The following is a 20187-nucleotide window of genomic DNA, read 5'->3' as shown; positions in this document are numbered from 1 at the left end:
GAATTCACTGAGCACTTGCTGCATGCAGAACACTGTACTGAGCACTTGGGAGAGTACAAAATAACGATACCAGACACATTCCCTACTCTCAACGAGCTTAGAGTCTAAAGGGGGAGACAGATATTAATGAAAATAAATAAACACGGGATATGGACATAAGTGGCGTGGGGCTAGGAGAGGGAATGAATAAAGGGAGCAGGTCAGGGTGACGTAGAAGGGGGAGGGAGAAGAGGAAAAGAGGGCTTAGGCAGGGAAGCCCCTGACTAATGTGTGTCTCTCCCTCCAGACTAAGTTCGTTGTGGGCAGGGAACACGTCTGCCAACTCTGTGGTACTGTGCTCTCCCAAGTGCTCTGCACATAGTAAGAGATCAATAAATAGGATCGATCGACTGATATCCAACAGTGTCCCCCCAGGGGGGCGGCTGGAGAGATGCTGAGTGACGTGCTTTCTTTAGGCAGCCTGGAGAGCTGAGTGCGCAGAAGGGAAAACGTTCATTCATTCATTCGACAGTATTTATTGAGCGCTTACTATGTGCAGAGCACTGTACTAAGCGCTTGGAATGTACAAATCGGTAACAGAGACAGTCCCTGCCCTTTGACAGGCTTACAGTCTAATCGGGGGAGACAGACAAACAAGAACAGTAGCAATAAATAGAATCAAGGGGATGAACATCTCATTAAAACAATAGCAAATAAATAGAATCAAGGTGATGTATATCTCATTAACAAAATAAATAGGGTAATGAAGATATATACAGTCAAGCGGACGTGGACGTACGTTTACCCAAGTGGCCTAAAGGCTAGAGCCCGGGGCCTGGGACTCAGAAGGGCCTGGGCTTTAATCCCAGCTCCGCCACTTGTCTGCTGTGTGAACCTGGGCAAGTCACTTCACTTCTCTGGACCTCAGTTCCCTCCTCGGTAAAATGGGGATTAAGACTGAGAGCCTCTTGTTGGACAGGGGACTGGGTCCAACCCAATCGTCTAATAGCGACCATTCTTTTTGTTATATTGTACTCTCCCAAGTGTCCGGTATATTGCTTTGCGCTATCAATCTATAATACGATCGAATGAACGAATGAATCTATCCCGGCGCTTAGTACACATTAAAAGACACCGCAATTATTACTAATAATAGTAACAATGATAACGGTATCTGTTAAGCGCTTACTATGCATCAAGCACTGTTCTAAACGCTGGGTTACCTACAGTTATTATTATTATTATCATTAAGATGGGTCCTCCCCACCTTGCACCCACAAAGAACGCTTTTCTGAGGGACTCTGGCTCCCCAGTCCTGCCCTTCCTTAGGAAGCCACGTGGCCGCGGAGCGGCGGTCTAGCATGCGGGCGGGAAAGTGTGTTTGTTCAAAGAGTCTCGGAAACGGGCAACGGCAGGCTGGGGCCCAGGAGCCCCGAGGCCGCAGAAGCCCGCTAAGGCCCCGGGGGGCTGTGGAGGGGTGGGGGCCGGGTTCCACCCGTCACGCCACCCCCGGCTTACCTTGCACTGGCACTCGCCGCTCGTCTTGTTGCAGTCGGGGTCGAAGCCTTTGCCGACTTCACAGTGACACGGACCGCAGACGGGTTTTCCCCACCAGCCCTTGGGGCACGGTAAGTCAATCCTACGGGCAAAATACGACACGGCTCGTGGATGCATTCCCTGCCCCCCGTGAGCTTCCGGTTGGAACGCAGTCGCTGCTCCGTGAGAGCCCGGGCAGCGTGTCCTGGCCCAGTTCAGGAGTCAGACGGCATGGGGCGAGGGAATATTTTCCAAGTCACTACTCGCGTTTGGGTGCAAGCTACGGTTTGAATGTTGCTAAAAGAACATCCGTGTGGGGAAAGGTCTCGTATCTCACCCACGGCTTAGCCCTTGGGAAATACGCAGTCCAAACCGTCACCGCCTAATTAAGAATCAACCCACAGTGAACCTCCCCAGGAAACCCGTCTCGGGCAGAACCAGTGTTGGTGAGAGCTCGGGGCAGAGACCTCGCGAGCTGGTTGTCCTGAAGGGTTTCATGACTCTGGGGTCTCCGGCCTGGTAGACGGAGGTGACGGCGAGGGCGCCCTCTCAATCATTGAATCAGTGGTATTTACTGAGTGCTTACTGTGTGCACAGCACTGTACTAAGCACTCGAGAGAGAGTCCAATACAACAGAGTCGGTCGACTACTAGGGGCCGAGGGAGAGCGGAGAGCGTGGCGGCCGTTACTTAGGAAGACACTCTCCCTGGCTTCCCATCAGGCAGCTCCCTCTAGACTGTAAGCTCGCTGTGGGCAGGGAAAGGGCCTACCCACTCTGTTTTATTGAGCTTACTACAGCTCCCTGCACACAATAAGTGCTCCAAAAATACAACCGATTGACTAATAGTCCCGGGACACGGATGGCTGGAACTAGACTCTAAACTCTAGATTGTAAGTTGGTGGTGGGCGGGGAATGTGTCTGTTTACTGTTGTACTGTACTCTCCCAAGCTCTTAGTACAGTACTCTGCAGCCAGTAAGCATTCAATAAATACCAATGACTGATAGACTGACTGACTAGCCCAGACTGAACGCCAGCCGGGAGAGTCCGTCTGAGAAGGCCGGTGGACTCTTGGGAGGGTGGTTTTGAGGGGCCGGGTGAGCCCGGTGGTCCAGGCCCAGCCTGGCAGGGGCTTCGGAAGACCACGATGCCGAGAAACAGACTTGGGGACACCGCCAGGTGCCTGCAACTAACGGGCCCATCGAGGCAGCAAAGGACGACCTTCTGGGGGACGTGACATAGGATGGATTGTGAATGGCCCAGCGGCCCGCTTGGCCACATCTCCAGCGGTGATGAGCGGTACCTCAGCTTCATCTTCCGACCCACCCTCCGCCCCGACACCTCTCACCTCACTTCTGACCTACCCCAACACCGCCTCCTCACCCCGCCAAATCCATTTTCCTTATGGATTTTTTTTTCTTTTCTCTTGCTACCTAAGGTTCTATGTGACCCTCCCATTCGTAATTCCCAGCTGTAACTCCCATAAGGCCGGGAGCCTGGAATCTCCTTCTTTCCTTCTCAAATCCCATTTCCCCAAGGGATAGGCAAGAGCGGAAAGGGGCAGGCTGGGGCCTTGGAACTCAATTCCCCAGTTTCTTTCCACAAGTAATTGGTTTTTGTTTTTTAAATGGAATCAGTCCTCCCTTGTGCGGGATGGAGAATTTTCGGGTATACATCGAGGAGTCCAAGTGGCCATTACTAGGCAACCCAACGGAGTGGGCGTTCTCTTACTTGGTTTCACAGTACTGCCCAAAGTAACTCTGCCCGCATTCGCACGTGTATCCGTGGGATGAACTGGGCTTGTGGACGCAGGCGGAGACATGTTCGCATGGGTTCAGGTTACACACGTCGACGCAGTTTCTTCCAAAGTACCCTAGGGAGACAAGGTTATAAACTTACGTCGGCCGCCTTAATTTATGATTCGCATGTCTGAGAAAGACCGTCTATTTTGAGCTTCGCCTAATAACCTATTTAAACACTTTTCTCAGATACGGCCTCGGTTGGTTTTCAGCTGGTAGCCTCCACGGGCTGGCGGGTCCCTTGTGTTCAAACTCACGGGGGCCTCGAGCTTCCTCCGTTGAGGAGGTGGAGGCTGAAGCCGGGGGATCGGGAGGGAGACTGCAGAGCTCATAGTGAAAGGAGGTATACAGATAGGTGCAATATCACTATGGAAATTATCTTGTTATTCCCTCTCTTTTTTAATGGTATTTGTTGAGCATCTACTACGTGTCGGACACTGCATTCCCCTCTACCCCTCCAAAGCCTTATCGAAGGCATTTCTCCTCCACGAGGCCTTCCTTAAGCCCTCTTTTCCTTTTCTCCCACTCTCTTCTACGTCGCCTGACTTGCTCCCTTTATTCATTCCCCCTCCCAGCCCCACATATCTGTAATATTTTTATTTATATTAATGTCGTAACAGACACGCTCCCTTCCCAAGACAGACTTACAGTCTACAGGGGGAGACTGACAATAATATAAGTGTAACAACAGTATTCGTTCCATTGTAATTATTAAGTGCTTACCGTGTGCAGAACACTCCCTAGAACTTAGGACAGTGCTCTGCACACTGTAAACGCTCAATAAATACGGCTGACTGACTAAGCACTGGAGTAGATACAAGTTAATCAGGTTGGACACAGTCCCTGTCTGGTCTTAATCCCTGTTTTCCAGATGAAGCCACTGAGGCCCAGAGAAGTGAAGTCACTTGCCCAAGGACGCAGAGCAGATACACGGTGGTTCTGGGATCAGAATAAAGTCTTTCTGACTCCCAAGCCCGGGCCCTACCCACTAGGCCACGCTGCTTTAAACTGGAGGAGTGAGACTGCACAGCACACACGGCAAAGGGGTGTAAAAAAAGGTACACTGTCACTCTGGAATTTCTCTTATTATTCTTTCCCTGAGTTTCTGCTCCCCACCGTTGCCTCCCCGCTTTACGCTGAGGTAGTAGCAGGAATAGTATTTATGAAGCACTCACCTTGTGCAGAGCACTGTACTGAGCACTGGGAGAGAATACTCAGGTGGGAATTAGATGCTATCCCTGATTCTCAGGGCATAGGGGTAGGGGGACTCACGGTGTAAGGGATAGAACTGTAAGCGCTCAATAAATATGACTGAATGAATGAAGTTGGGCGCTTCCCACAAGGTAAAATCTCAACATTTTCCATAGTCAACACTCCCCAAATGCCTTCAAACAACCATATGTCTGTGACTAAATCCTTTTTCCAGCAGATAGCTGGCATTTGTGGCCTAGTGATAAGCAGCATGGCATCGTGGGTACAGCACAGGTCTTTGAGCCAGAGGGTCATGGGTTCTAATCCCGGCTTTGCCGCCTGTCTGCTCTGTGGCCTTGAGCAAGTCACTTCCCTTCTCTGGACCTCAATTACCTCAACTAGAAAATGGGGAGTATGACTGTGAGCTCCATGCATGACAGGGACTGTGTGCGGCTCAATCTGCTTGTATTCAACCCAGCCCTTAGTACAGTGTCTGGCACAGTGTAGGCACTTACCAAATCCCACAATTACTATTATCATGGATATAGCACAGGTCTGGGAGTCAGAAAACCCTGGGTTCTAGTCCCGACTCTACCGCTTGTTTGCCGGGTGACATCGTTTCTCTGGGCCTCAGTTACCTCACCTGTAAAATGGGGGTTAAGACTGTAGGCCCCATGTGGAACATGGAGACGGTGTCCAACCTGATTATCTTATACCTACCCCAGTGCTTAGAACAGTGCCTGGGACATAGGTAAGATGTGGTCTCTGTCTCTTGGACAGTGCACAATCTGAGAGTATTGGGGGAAGAAAGGACTAGAGGCAGACACGTCAGGAATAATCAGACGATAAAACACAACACGGACAACTACACAAGATAAAAACACAATAATTAGAGTCCTGTGGCTAGAGGAGCAGAATTTAACTACAACAGTGAAAATAATAATAATTATAATAGGGTCAGCGTAGACTAGTGGCTTAAAGCCCGGGTCTGGGATTCAGAGGGATCTGGGTTCTGATCCCGGCTTCACCTTGGACAAGTCACTAGGCTTCTCTGGGCCTGTTACCTCACCTGCAAAATGGGGATTAAGACTGTGAGCCCCATGTGGGACAGGGACTGTGTCCGACCTGATTATCCTTTATCTACCCCAGTGCTTAGAACAGTGGTGGACACATAGTAAGCGCTTAACCAATACCATCATTATTAGATCAGGACACGCTTATAGTCATGACAACAGCCGTCTAGAACAGATCTCCCCAACCGCCACCATCCACACCCTCGTTCTTTTCACCCTTCAGCAACTCCATCCACTGGCCGCCCCCAACTTCCTGATTACCTGAGATGGGACAGTTACTCCACCTCCTCTCCCCCTGCCAATTTTCCTAGACAACTCTGACCCTTCCGATGATTTAACCTCCTCAATTTCAGGAGGTTAAAACACAAGTCTGATAATGGTCTTTTTTTTTTAAAAAAAAAAAGGACTCCACCAATTGGCGTTCTCTTTTAAGTAGGTGGGACAGCAACTCAAAATTGTAGCATTTTGAAAATGTCTCTGCAGCAAAAGCACAAGCAGATTCCGCGTGAGGCCCGGAAAAGGAAAAGTTTCTGCCAACTCTGTTACAGTGGACTCTCGCATTCATTCATTCATTCAATGGTATTTACTGAGCACTTACTGTGTGCAGAGCACTGTACTAAGCACTTGGGAAAATACAATACAGCAATAAAGACAGACAATCCCACCCCACAACAAGCTCACGGTTTAAAGGGACTGCAAGCGCTTAGGGCACAGTAAGCGCTCAGTAAATACCACTGATTGATTGGTTGGTAGAAGGGATTCTGGCCAGGCGTGAGGTGAACGATTCCCGGTGGTCTGCGTTGCCCTCGTGGGGCTAGGCCTTAAGCAATCGTCCCGGCCACTCGGGGGGCGTCGGGACACCTGCACCCTAATCCCCGCCTGGGGTCCTCTGTAGGCACAGAGAGTGTCTCCCAACTCCGTTGGACCCTCCCCAGCACTTAGTCCAGTGCTCTGCACCTAATGAGCGCCAAAGAAGCGCCAGTGACTGAAAAGCCAGGTCCCCCGGGCCGCGGCGGTTACCGGGGTCACAGACGCAGGAGAAGCTGTCCCAGTCGTCGCTGCAGTAGCTGTTGAGGGGACACGGGCTGGAGTCGCACGGGTTCTCCACTTCGCAGCCGTCCTGCACTCTGACCCTCGTGGCGTCGTCCACGTTCAGGGAGGCTGTGTTGGTGGCAGTCTCTCCCATTCTCACCCCCTGAGGAGAACATCACTGTCAGCTCAGTTTACCTCAGGCAGCAGAGAACTTAGCCCGCCAAACTCTCCTCCCCATAAACTTCTTGATGGCAGGGATTGCGTCTACTACTCTATCATCCTCTCCCAAGTGCTCGGTACACCAGGACTTGGCTGACGAAGCCCCCTTTTCCTTTTCTTCAACTCCCTTCTGCGTCACCCTGACTTGCTCCCTTTATTCATCTCTGTCTTATGTACAGAGCTGTAATTTTATTTATTTATATTCATGCCTGTCTCCCCCTCTAGACTGTAAGCTCATTATGGGCAGGGAATATATCTGTTATTTGCCACACTTTACTCTCCCAAGCGCCTAGTACAGTGCTCTGCACACAGTAAATACGACTGACTGAATGAATCAGGGGGAGTTTTGTAGGGCTCTTTTCCAATACGGTTGGATTTACTTTCTGCATGGATTAAAAAAAAAATTTAAAAGAAAAAGCTTCTGGTTTCAAAAGGGACTGAGTTTTTTCTGCAGATGGGATGGGAGCCTGGTTTATATTTTGATGACCGATGAGTCCGAAGTGACTCTAGAGCTTTCCGGAAACCACCGTCTGAGCAAAACCGGGAACAAAAGGGATCCGAGAGTTTTCTGAAGAATCAGGTTTCTCGTCTCGGTCCCTACCTGCATGCAGCCGTGGAAACCTCGCTGCACGGAGACTTTGTCTTCAGAGATCCCGCCGACGATGACGCTTTTCATTTTTAATCCAGGAAGCTGATTTCCGATCTGCACCGTACTCTGTCGAAAATGAACACGGGAGACAGTGGAGCTTCAGGCACCCCGCTGGTATGCGAGTATTGCACTGAATTGGACATTTTGAGATGAAAGCAGCGACTAAAGCTAAGAAGGAATTGACACACGAGCTTCTTATTAAAATGTAGAGAGGGAGGTTATAGAACTTGACCATGCTTCTATTTGCGGTCAGGAGACTCAAATGTCCAAATATTAAGCCGCTGCTGGTGGTTATCCAGTGCTCTGGAAGTCTATTTTCATGGCCAAGGATCTAGTGGAGAGTGCCCTGGCCTGGGAGTCAGAAGGTTCTAATCCCAGCTCCGCCAGTTCTCTGTAGTGTGACCTTGGGCAAGTCACCTCACTTCTCTGGGCCTGATCTGTAAAATGGGGACTGAGACTACGAGGCCCATGCGGGACAGGGACCGTGCCCAACCTTATTTGCTTGTATTCACCCCGGCGCCCAATACGGTATCTGGCACATTGTAAGCACTGTACAAATACCATAATAATTATTTTGATAATAATAATAATGGCATGTGTTCAGTGTTTACTAGGTGCCAAGCACCCTACAAGATAATCAGGTAGGTAGATACGAGTTAATTAGGTAACTACTGTCCCACACGAGGCTCACAGTCTAAGTTGGAGGCCTGAATTTAGGGGACAAACATTTCTCCATTCATTCATTCAATCGTATTTATTGAGCGCTTCCTGTGTGCAAAGCACTGTACTACGTGGTTGGGAGTGTACAATATAATGACGATATATCCAGCTCTGATCGCCTGGTCAGTTGGAATGGAATGGCTTCTGCAAGGATCATTTGTTTAGAGGCTGGGAATGATGGCCTTGACTAGATGATCTTTTATTATTAGTAGTAATAATAATGATGATGATGATGATAACTGTGGTATTTGTTAAGCATTTACTATATGCCAAACCCTGTACTAGGTATTGATTCTATTTATCTTGATGATGTTGTCTTGTTTTTGTTTTGTTCTGTTTTGCTTTGCTGTCTGTCTCCCCCGTTTAGACTGTGAGCCCGTCATTGGGCAGGGATGGTCTCTATCTGTTGCCGAATTACATTCCAAGTGCTTAGTACAGTGCTCTGCACATAGTAAGCGCTCAATAAATACGATTGAATGAATGAATGAACAGACCGGTCGAGTCTCGGTGGCGCAGGCAAACATCCGGGCAGGACTGCCCGCTCTGAAGACGGCCTCGTTTCCAAAGCGGCCTCACCCTCGGCGGGCCAACGTGAAAACTCCCTCGCTAGGGGTTGAGGAACTCAGACGGAGCTGGGAGACGACCGGATGGGCGGAATCGGAACCCAGGGCCTCCGAGGCCCTGCCCTGGGCTCTGGGCCTACCCCCAAGTGGTTCTGAGGAAAGACCCTGGTCACAGGGGCCGTGACTGACCTGGTGCATCCCGTAGTCCAAGGACATGACCGCCAGGTACTTGATGTCTTTGCCGTCCTTGGCGCTCTTGAGCTCGATTAACAGATGATGCCACTCGCCGTCGTTCACGCGCGCCTGAGTGAGCTGCAAGATGGCCTCCAGGTCGAGGCCTTCGAACACCTCCAACTGCACATAGCTGTTTAGAATCTGGGGGAAAGAGAGGCCGCTGCTGTTTATTTCTTCACAGTCACGTCTGCTCCCACCCCCGTCCCGACTGTGAACTCATTTTTATTTAAGGTATTTCTTAAGCGCTTACTATGTACCGGGCACTGTTCTAAGCACTGGGGCACATACAAGGCAATCAGATTGGACACGGTGCGTGTCCCACGAGGGGCTCTCAGTCTTAATCCCCATTTTCCAAATGAGGGAACTGAGGCCCAGAGAAGCGAAGTGACTTGCCTAAAGTCACAGAGCAGACAAGTGGCAGAGTCAGGATTAGAACCCAGGTCCTTCTGACTCCTGGCCTGTGCACTATCCACTAAGGAATGCTGCTTCTAAGCTGTTCGTTGTGGGCAGAAAACATGTCTACCAACTCTGTTGTACTGGACCCTCTCAAGAGCTTAGTACAACGCTCTGCACGCACTCGATAAATACCACCGATGAACTGATTACATGATTTGTGCCTATTAAGAATCAGTTTTAGATTAAGAATCTCCCTACTGAGTTTAAACTCCTGTGGGCAGGGATCATATCCACCATCTCTATTCTTCTGTTTTTAATACAGTCCTCTGCACAAATTAAGTACTCAATAAATACTACTGATTGACTGACTTAGGAAGGAGAAGCAGCATGGCCTAGTGGAGAGAGCGTGGGCCTAGGAGCTTTAATCCCAACTCCGCGGAGCCCGAGGTGGGTGACGTGAAGAAGGTCTTTCTCTGCACCACCCGAGTCGCAGGCAGCCGGGATAATTTGTTCCCACCGTGTCCCGACCAGAAACAGACAACCGGCCCCAGGCTCTGTCGCCGTTGGCTAGGTTTTGGCCCAGACAGGCTTCCGCCGCTGAAGGACGATCGACCTTGGACGTGACAAGTTCGGGCTGGGGGAGAAGAGTGACAGCGCCATTTATCTTGGCTGAGGAGCTGGGGCTTGAGTGGAACCCGGATGGATTTTCTGGGAACGGGCTTTCCGCGCAGCCTCCGGGTGAGGGAGGAAAGGAATCTCGCTGTCACGGACTACGCTGAGGTTAGGGGTAGGGTGGAGGAGGCAACGGGGTGGGGGTGGGGACACGGGACGGGTGAAATAGTGGCTCGAGTTGCCGGGCAAAGGAGTGAAGCTACAATGGGGAAGACTGCACTCGAGCATGGAATACTGAGGTAGGGGCTTCCGGGGTGGAGATGGGAAGGGACTGGGGGAGGGGACGAGGGGAGGTACTTGGAATTGTACTTTCCAAGCACTTAGTACAGTGCTCTGCACACAGACTATGCCATGCACCCTCTAGACAGTAAGCTCGCTGTGGGCAGGGAATATGTCTGTTATACTATCCTCTCCCAAGCTCTTAGTCTAGTGCTCAGCACAAAGTAAGCACTCAATAAACAGGATCGATCGATCACTATGTTGCCAGGCACCAGTTGGGCCCTTTTCCACATTTGGTCTGGACGGACACGGGGCTCCCACCTGAAGGTTGATCTTGGAGGCCGTCCCGGCGCTGGCTTCCATTAGCACACCGTTCCCTCTCCGCGTCCTGAACATGAGCCCCACGTACCACGGCACGGATATGGTGATGTCCGGCTCTCCCCAGAAGAGGATGCCGTCGCCGTTGAAACGCTGGGGAGAGGGCATGGCTGCAGGCCCGGAGACAAAGAGACGAGAGTTAATGGGGGAGATGGGAGACCTCGGGGACCGGGCTAGATAGGCGGCCGGAGAAGCCAGAGGGCTGGACCTTTTCCGGCGGGGCCTGGGATGAAACGTGTCCACAGAGGCTCCTGAGGAGGAATCCTGGGCCTCTCTATCTGGCAGGAAAGCTCCAAAGCTCACCCTCTCAGAACTTCGCTCCTCTAACGCCCGCCTTCTCACTGTGCCCCCGCCTCGTCTATCTCGCTGCCGACCCCTCGCCCTCATCCTGCCTCTGGCCTGGAATGCCCTCCCTCCTCAAATCCCACAGATGATTACCCTCCCCCACTTCAAAGCCTTCTTGAAGGCACATCTCCTCCAAGAGGCCTTCCCTAAACCCCCATTTCCTCTTCTCCCATTCCCTTCTGTGTCTCCCTGACTTCCTCCCTTTACTCATCCCCCACTCCCAGCTCCACAGCACTTATGTCCATCTCTGTCATTTACTGATTTCTTTATAGTCACTTCTATCTCCTCCTCCAGACTGGCAGCTCATTGCGTGCAGGGAACGTGTCTGTTTATTGTTCTGTTGTACCCTCTCAAGTGCTCAGTACAGTGCTTTGCACACAGTAAGTGCTTAGTAAATCTGATCTAAGGAACGAATGAACGAAGGGAGTAGAAGATGAGCGCCCTGTTACCTTGCTCGCAGTTCTTGCCCCCAAAGCGCAGGGGGCAGTCGCAGAGGTAGGTGCTCCACTTGTTCACGCACGTGCCGCCATTCTGGCACCAGACGCTGTCGCAGTAGTTCTTCTGCGCGGAACAGCCTGAGAGGACACAGAGAGGGTGTCTTTCTCTCCCGCTCCGCCCATTGGGAACGCCCACCCGCCCCCCGGATAGTGCCCAGTTAGGTGGGATGGGGGCGGCCTGTGCCGGTTTGCTTTGTTTTTCATAATTCTTCAAAATAACCCGGGCAGACAGGCCCGGGGCCTGGGAGAAATCCATCCATGGTGTTTATTGAGCGCTTGCTGTGTGCAGAGCCCTGGAATAAACGCTTGGGAGGGGACAATGTAACAGAATTGGGGGATACGTTCCCCGCCCACAATGAGCTTCCAGTCTAGAAGAATTGGGAATTCTAAGGAAATTCTAGATAAATTGGGCCAGGTCCATTATATCGCCCTCCCAAGCTCTCAGTACAGTGCTCTGGACACAGTAATGCTCAATAAGTACAACTGATTGGTTGGATGGGGACCAAAGAAGACCTTGGGAAGCAGCATGAAATAGTGGAAAGAGAATGGACCTGGGACTCAGAAGGACCTGGGTTCTGATCCCGGCTCTGCCGCTTGTCTTCTGTGTGACTCTGGGCCAGTCGCTTCCCTTCTTCGGTTCCCTCAACTGTAAAATCTGTGAGCCCCATTTGGGACGGGGACCGTGTCCAACCTGGTTCGCTTGTATCTACCCCAGTGTTTAGAAAAGTGCTTGATGCACAGTTAAGCGCTTAGTGAATACCGTGATTATTATTACCTGCGAGGGTGCCGTTGTTGGCTATGAAACTCGCCATGTCGATGGGCCTGCTGTCGACGGAGAGGTTCCTCATGCAGCCGACGAACTGCCTGTTGTGCACGGGGAAATCTTCGGGCAGGTTGGGGACTCCGCCGAGCAGAAGAGGTCCCGTCAGGTCCAGGGACCTACAAGGAAACAAGTCAAGGAGGTGGATCCGTTGGGCTCCGGCCGGAGTTCACGTGATCTGGGGTCCACAGGACCCATTCGCGGGACGCTGGACCTTTGTGACGCCATGGGCTTTTAAGATTTATGGCCTAGTGGATAGAGCCGGGGCCTGGGAGTCGGAAGATCATGGGTCACTTATCTAGGGTGAGACCATGGGCAAGTCACTTCACTTCTCTGGGCTTCAGTACCCTCACTTGTAAAATGCGAATTAAGACTGAGAGCCCCTCGTGGGACACAGACCGTGTCCAACCTGATTACCTTGCATCTACCCCAGTGCTTAGAACAGTGCCCGGTACATAATAAGCCCTTAACAAATACCACTATTATTATTATTATTTTTATAACCACAGGCCTTTCTCTTCACGAATTTATCCTTTCGATTCTATTGAGTTCTACTTCTGAGAAAGAGTCTGGTCAAGCGATGCAATGGGGCTGGAATTCTGTTCTGGACTTTCTCCAAGACGGTGCTTTTCAAGGCGGGATTCCAACGCCCCGTGAGTCGTATAACAGGTGGTTTCACCCCAGGGGTGTGGAACCCTGAGTCTGGGAAGACTCCAGAAACTCTCACGCGACGGGGGTTCGGGTTGGCGCTTACTTTTTGGAGCCGGTTTGGGTGCCCTGGGCAGCGCACGTGTAGTTGCCGATGAGCTCCCCGAAACGCACGGCCACCGCTGTGTCACAGTCGTCCACCGTCACCACGGCCACCTTCTCCCCGGAGGGACCGTGGGGGATTCCCAGACGGCCGATATTGGGCTTTCGGAGAAAGACAAAAACAAACGCAAACAAGGCACAGAGTCAGTCAGTCCACGGACCGTCAACGAGGCCTGGCTAGACCGGGCCGGCGCCTGGTGGCAAGAGCTGGCACACGGGCGTGTCCCAGAACACATCCTCTCTCTGACGCCATCTTCTCTGCTTCCCTAACCGGGGGTGGGGGGACTCCCTCTCCTAGGCAAACCGGGTTTTCCGTGGAAAAGGAAAACTGGCCTCGAATAACCGCTTCCGGGTCCGGCCTAGAAGACCGTTGATTTCAAACACTGAGCACTTTGAGGAGGTACAAATTTTCCTCACTACAAGGCAGTGCCTCTGCTGAGGTAGAAGCTGGCAGAGGGGCATGGAGGGGAGGACAGTGAGAAATGAATCAGTGCGAGGGAACAATCGAATGCCCAGATGAGGTAACTGAGGCACAGAGAAGTGAAGTGACTTGTCCAAGGTCATAAATACAGCAGACAAGTGGTGAAGTCAGGATTAGAACCCAGACTCTCTGACTCTCAAGTCTATGCTCTTTTCCACTAGGTCATGCTGCTCGTTAAATACTATGTGTCAAGTGGAAAGAGCCCGGGCTTGGGAGTCGGAGGTCATGGGTTCGAATCCCGGCTCTATCACTTGTCAGCTGGGTGACTGTGGGCAAGTCACTTCACTTCTCTGTGCCTCAGTTACCTCATCTGTAAAATGGGGATTAACTGTGAGCCTCACGTGGGGCGACCTGATGACCCTGTATCTACCCCAGCGCTTAGAACAGTGCTCTGCACATAGTAAGAGCTTAACAAATACAAACATTATTATTATTACTAAGCCCTGGGGCAGATACGAGATAATCCAGTCCCACATGGGGCTCGTAATCTAGGTAGGAAGAAAAAAGGGTTTTGAACCCCTATTCTGCAGATGAGGGAAGTGAGGCCCAGGGAAGCAAAATGACTTGCCCAAGGTCACACAGTAGCACGGGGTGGAACTGGGATTGGAACTCAGGTCCTCTGACTCCCAGGCCCGGGCTCTTTCCACTAGGCCACGCTGCTTCTCAACCACCGGCCACTTGCACGATGGTGACAGAGGGACATTTCGGCTCTCTGGGCCTCAGCTTTCCCCTGGGCAATGGGGAGAAGGTTAGAGATCTCTGCTTTTACTCTATGCTTCTACCTCCAACTCAGGTCTGTGGTCTGCTTGTGTGAGGGACCTTTTTGTGGGCAGGGAACGTGTCCACCGACTCTGTCCTACTATACTCTCTCAAGTGTTTAGTACAGTGCTCTTTATGCAGTAAGTGCTCAAGAAGCAGTGTGGCCTCTGAGAAGCAGCGTGGTCTCTGAGAAGCAGTTGGCCTAGTGGATAGAGCGCAGGCCTGGAAGTCACAAGGACCTGGGTTCTAATCCTGGCTCCGCCACGTGCCTGCCGAGTGATCCTTGGGCAATTCACTTCACTTCTCTGTGGCTCTATTCCCTCAATTGTAAAAAGGGGATTAAGACTGTGATCCCCATGAGGGACATGGACTGTGTCCAACTTGATTAGCTTGTATCCACTCCAGCGCTTAGAACAGTGCCCGGAACATAGTAAGCGCTCAACAGATACCATAAAAAAAACCGATTCATTATTACGTGTCTGGAGGAATTGTGAGTCTTTTGGAAGAAGGGGTCCAGAAAAATTGAAATTGTTACTCCGCCATCTCCCAGCACCCTAGAAGACGGGTGACGCTTTTCCTCCCCTGGCTCACTAGCTCAGATAATCACAGGATCAGGAAGCTATTTCTCTTAAAGGCTTTGTCCTCCATTGAAAATGGCAGGATTGAGATCATTCCTTCCTATCAGATTTTATTCTCCCTTTACAGCTTATTTTGTTTTGTTTCTGTGCTTTAAAACAACCATTCTGCTATGCCTAAACGTTAGGTACGTTCCAAATGAAAGGACACGATTCTTCAAGCCACCATCAGTCCCACATTATCTTCCCAACTTGTAATTTTCCTTTTAGGGGGTGGATATTAAGACACTTGCACAGAGGGCATAAATAGCATTTAAGTTCAGGAAGCTTTAATGAAACTAATCTACTGTTCACGAAATGACGGTCCCTGTCAACTGCTTCACACAACCAGTGGTTCTGAGGTACAGCGTACAAGTGGAAACGGTGGGCAGGAAAAAAATTGAGGTTTCGCGTCCGGCAGGGGAATTCGAGCGCTTGGCTGTCAAGGGGAAATTTCACCTGAGAAGCTAGGGAGATATGCTCTTGGGCACGGATTCATTCCACAGAGACTCCGAGGCCCCATTTTCCCCTCGCTGGCTTTGTAGAAAAACAGGAAATAAAGGTGAGGGGTCAGCGAAACTTCTGTCCAGTGGACAGTGACCGCGCTTCCAGGCTTTCCCAGCGGCACCGCTGAATGTGCTAATAACAATAATTGTGGTCCTTGTTGAGCGCTTACGATGGCACTGCACTAAGCGCTGGGGCAGATCCAAGCTAATCGGGTTGGACATGTTCCCTGTCTCACGTGGGGTTCACGGTCTTAATCCCCATTTTACAGATGAGGGAACTGAGGCCCAGAGAAGTGAAGCGATTTGCCCACGGTCAAACAGCAGACAAGTGGCAGAGTGGGGATTAGAACCCAGGTCCCAATGTTCAGAGGCTTGGCACTTGAATGCTGACAAAGGTATGCGCTTAGTACAATGCGCTGTACTCAGAGGGACCAATAAAAACTAATATCATCAAGCAATCAATCAATGGCATTTATTGAGCACTTATTGTGAGCAGAACACTGTCCTAGGTGCTTGGGAAAGCACGATCCCACAGAGTTGGGGGACGCCATCGCTAGCCACAACGAGAGGCGTGGCCTACCGGATAGAGCTCGGGCCTTGGGGATCAGAAGGACGTAGGTTCTAATCCCGGCTCTGTCGCCTGTCTGCTGCGCTGTGACCTTGAGCAAGTCACCTCACTTTTCTGAGCCTCAGTGACCTCATCAGTAAAATGGGACTTTACGCCTCATGTGGGGACATGGATGTGTCCAACATGATGAGAGAAGCAGCATGGCTGAGTGGAAAGAGCCCGGGCATGGAAGTCAGAGGTCATGGGTTCTAATCCCGACTCCACCGCTTGCCAGCTGTGTGACTTTGGGCAAGTCACTTAACTTCTCTGGGCCTCAATTACCTCATCTGTAAAATGGGGATTAAAACTGTGAGCCTCATGTGGGACAAACTCATTACCTTGTATCCCTCAGCGCTCAGTTCAGTGCCTTGCACACGGTAAGCACTTAACAAATACCACATTATTATTAGAGAAGCAGCATGGCCTAGTGGCAAGAGCCTGGGTTGAAGAATCAGAGATCGTGGGTGGTAATCCCAGCTCTGCCATTTTTCTGCTGCATGACCATGGGCAAGTCTCTGGCCTCGGTTCCCTCATTTGTAAAATGGGGATGGAGACAGTGAGCCCCATGTGGGACAGGGACCGTGCCCAACCTGATTACGTTGTACCTACCCCAGTGTTTAGAGCAGTGCTTGGCACATATTAAGTGCTTACCAAATACCATAATTACTTTTATTATTATTATCTTGTATCTACCCCAGCGTTCAGTAGAGTGCCTGGCATGTAGTCAGTGCTTAAAAAAAGTCATAATTTAAAAAAAGGAGCTGACTTGCTACATTCTGGTCAACCAAGAGAAAAAATATCAAAGGGCTGAATTCTAGGAGACAGAGATAATTACCCAAACCACAGGCAGTGACTCGGGCATGAAAACACACACACGCATTTGGAACAGAAGGAGACACAACAAACGGAGCTACGCTTAGGTATGAGGAAACATTCTTCCCTGAGACTGATAAGAGTTTGGCTGACTGTAAACACACCTACTGCTTAACTGGTAAAGGAAAAATGAGAGGATGAAAATGTCAACGATTAGAGCTTTGAGCCCACTCTATTTTGTCTGCTGCACTCTCTAAAACGCATCATCCACGGTATTTACCGAGCACTTACTGTGTGCAGAGCACTGCACTACTAAGCGCTTGGGAGAGTACGATACAACAGAGTTGAAATGTTCAAGGGAGAAGGATGTTAGAAGTGTAAGCCCCGTCTTTTCAAAACCCTCACACCAATTGACACAAGTCCATGAGTGACAACCAGTGATTTTGTTTAGCCGTAGCTAGTGACTTCATGCAAGCTTTTCGAGGGAGTCAAGCCTTTCACTGCTTTAATGAATATTTATTGAGCACTTATTCTTTGTGGCTGCGTTGTACTCCGTGCTTGGGAAAATACAACTGAGGCTAATATCCATGATCCTGCCCACAAGGAGACTGTGAGTTCCTTGAGGGAAGGAATCATGTCTATCAACTCTATGGAGCTGTACTCTCCCAAGCGCTTAGTACAGTGCTCTGCACACAGGGAAGCAGCATGGCCTAATGTATAGAGCACGAGCCTGGGAGTCAGAAGGCCCAGGTTTCTAATCCCGGCTCTGCCACTAATAATAATGTTGGTATTTGTTAAGTGCTTACTATGTGCAGAGCACTGTTCTAAGCCCTGGAGGAGATACAGGGTAATCAGGTCGTCCCACGTGAGGCTCACAAGTTAATCCCCATTTTACGGATGAGGTAACTGAGGCACAGAGAAGTTAAGTGACTTGCCCACAGTCACCCAGTTGACAAGCGGCAGAGCCAGGAGTCGAACCCATGACCTCTGACTCCGAAGCCCGGGCTCTTTCCACTGAGCCACGTTGTGACCTTGGGCAAGTCACTTCACTCTCTGGATCTCAGCTACCTCATCTGGAAAATGGGGATTAAGACTGTGAGCCCCCCGTGGGACAGGGACCGTAACCAACCCAAATCCCCATGGCATTTATGTATCTATCTGTTATTTATTCATTTATTTATATTCATGTCTGTCTCCCTCTCTGGACTGTGAGCTCATTCTGGACAGGGAATGTGTGTTTTTGTTGTTCTTTTGTCCTCTCCCAAGAGCTTAGTACAGTGCTCTGCACATGGTAAGCACTCAATAAATACCACCGATGATGTTGATGATGATGAATGCTTCATCTTGGAAAGCTTCCTGGGGAAGGGAGCGTTTTGGTTAAGATAGCAAGAGAGTTTCCACCGTGCCCTTCTATTTTGAAGTCTGTACCTTTCCCATCTATGCTCTTCCACACCTAAATATCATTTGGGCTACTGGGCTGGACTTGGGGTCAGAACAGCAGAACGTTACACCCAGACACCCAGATTTTCTTGAACCCAAGAACTAGGTTATGAGACGGTTCCTTGGCAAGGAATGCCGAGGGACACGACAGCCTCAACAACCAAGGAAGCAGCATGGTGTTATGGATAGAGTCTGGGCCTGGGAGTCGGAAGGACCTGGCTTCGAATCTACACGCCGCCACTTGTCAGCTGGGTGACCTTGGGCAAGTCACTTCACTTCTCTGGGCCTCCGTTCCCTCACCTGTAAAATGGGGATGAAGACTGAGCCCCATGCGGGACAGGGACTGTGTCCAACCGGACAAACTTTTATCCATGCCAGTGCTTAGTATAGTGCCTGGCTCATAATATTCGTTTAATACAGACCATTAAAAAAAATGAATAGAAAAATAAGTTCCAACAGAAAGCCTGTAGCCTAAGATGGAAAAAAAAGTAATGGCAACTCAAAGGGTCACGTGATTGTAGCTCATATCCACTGTGAGCTAGGGTCCCATTTCACTACCCATTGTTGTGTGCAGTGGGGATGCAGATCCAGTTACTTCTGTTCCTGCTGAGAAGCTTCTGGGAAACACCCTCAGCTCTTCTCCTTAGGACACCCCTCGACACAGAAAATACCTTCTTGGTTTTTGCAAGGAGAGTGAATTAAGCCTGCAGAAACCCCAGGCCCCTCTCCCCCGTACCTCAGCAAGGCTCCAGTTAGGACTGATCTCACCCTACGCGGTCAAGTGGATAAGGGATATTGAGGACAGTTGCACAAATCTCACTGGGATTTTTTTTTTCCCTACAAAAACATTCAGGACATGTTCCCCCACTCCTCAAGAACCTCCAGTGGTTTCCCATCAAACAGAAATTCCTCAGCTATGGCTTTAAAGCTTTCAATCACCTTGCCTCCTCCTACCTCACCTCGCTACTCTCCTACTCCAACCCAGCCGGCACACTTACCTCCTCTAATGCCAACCTTCTCATTGTCCCTCCATCTCATCTATCTCGCCACCGACCTCTCGCCCACGTCCTGCCTCTGGCCTGGAACACCCTCTCTTCTCATACCCCACAGCCAATGACTCTCCCTTCCCTCAAAGTCTTACTGAAGGTCCATCTCCTCCAAGAGGCCTTCCCTGACTAAGCCCTCCTTTCCTCTTCTCTCACTCCCTTCTGCGTCACCCTGACTTGCTCCCTTTATTCACACCTCCCCAGCCCCATAGCACTTATGCTCATATCTGTCGTTTATTTATAGTAGTGTCTGTAAACTCTGGACTTTAAGCTCATTGTGGGCAGGGAATATATCTGTTTATTGTTCTACTGTACTCTCCCAAGCGTTTAGTACAGTGCCCTGCACATAGAAAGCGCTCAATAAATACGACTGCCTGACTGACTGGGAGACGGCGCCAGGCACGGCCTTCTGCGAATTTGCTCAGAGGGGGCCTTTTCCCAGAATTACAAAGGAAGGGTTCCAGCTTCTTCAAATTCTTCAAGTGTTTCTGGGCTGCGTCAGCCTCCTCGTTGGAAAGCAGAAAAAATCCTTCAGTAGAAACTGGCACGCCTCAGGTACTTCACAGGAAGCTGGGGTTTTCCTCCATTTTCCTGCCGTGGCTGCCTTGGATGTGAACTGACCATTCGGGCTCTATTTTCTACCGTGGGAAGCAGTGTGGCTTGGGGAAACGGCCCGTGTCTGAGTGTTGGAGGACCTGGATTCTAATCCCGGCTCCGCCACTTGTCCACTGTGTGAACTTGGGCGAGTCACCTGCCTCGCCTAGTGGCAAGACCCAGTGCTTAGAACAGT

General features: G+C 50.5%; 1 protein-coding gene across 1 annotated transcript in view; it reads right to left on the bottom strand.

The window, feature by feature from the left end:
* The window catches only part of CELSR1 (cadherin EGF LAG seven-pass G-type receptor 1), a 153915-nt gene that overhangs the window by 34900 nt on the left and 98828 nt on the right, over positions 1 to 20187 (bottom strand). Inside the window, exons 6-14 of the mRNA XM_029078689.1 lie at positions 13076 to 13233; positions 12277 to 12440; positions 11454 to 11579; positions 10603 to 10769; positions 8950 to 9135; positions 7430 to 7543; positions 6598 to 6772; positions 3246 to 3387; positions 1498 to 1618 (exon numbers count right to left, since the gene is read on the bottom strand). Of these exons, the coding sequence (XP_028934522.1) occupies positions 1498 to 1618; positions 3246 to 3387; positions 6598 to 6772; positions 7430 to 7543; positions 8950 to 9135; positions 10603 to 10769; positions 11454 to 11579; positions 12277 to 12440; positions 13076 to 13233 (1353 nt within the window). The remainder of the gene's footprint in view (positions 1 to 1497; positions 1619 to 3245; positions 3388 to 6597; positions 6773 to 7429; positions 7544 to 8949; positions 9136 to 10602; positions 10770 to 11453; positions 11580 to 12276; positions 12441 to 13075; positions 13234 to 20187) is intronic.

The sequence above is a fragment of the Ornithorhynchus anatinus genome, chromosome 14, assembly GCF_004115215.2.
Source record: "Ornithorhynchus anatinus isolate Pmale09 chromosome 14, mOrnAna1.pri.v4, whole genome shotgun sequence".
Taxonomy (NCBI): Eukaryota; Metazoa; Chordata; class Mammalia; order Monotremata; family Ornithorhynchidae; genus Ornithorhynchus; species Ornithorhynchus anatinus.
Note: the sequence above shows the minus strand (reverse complement) of the source record. Positions and strands in the feature narration are given on the sequence as shown.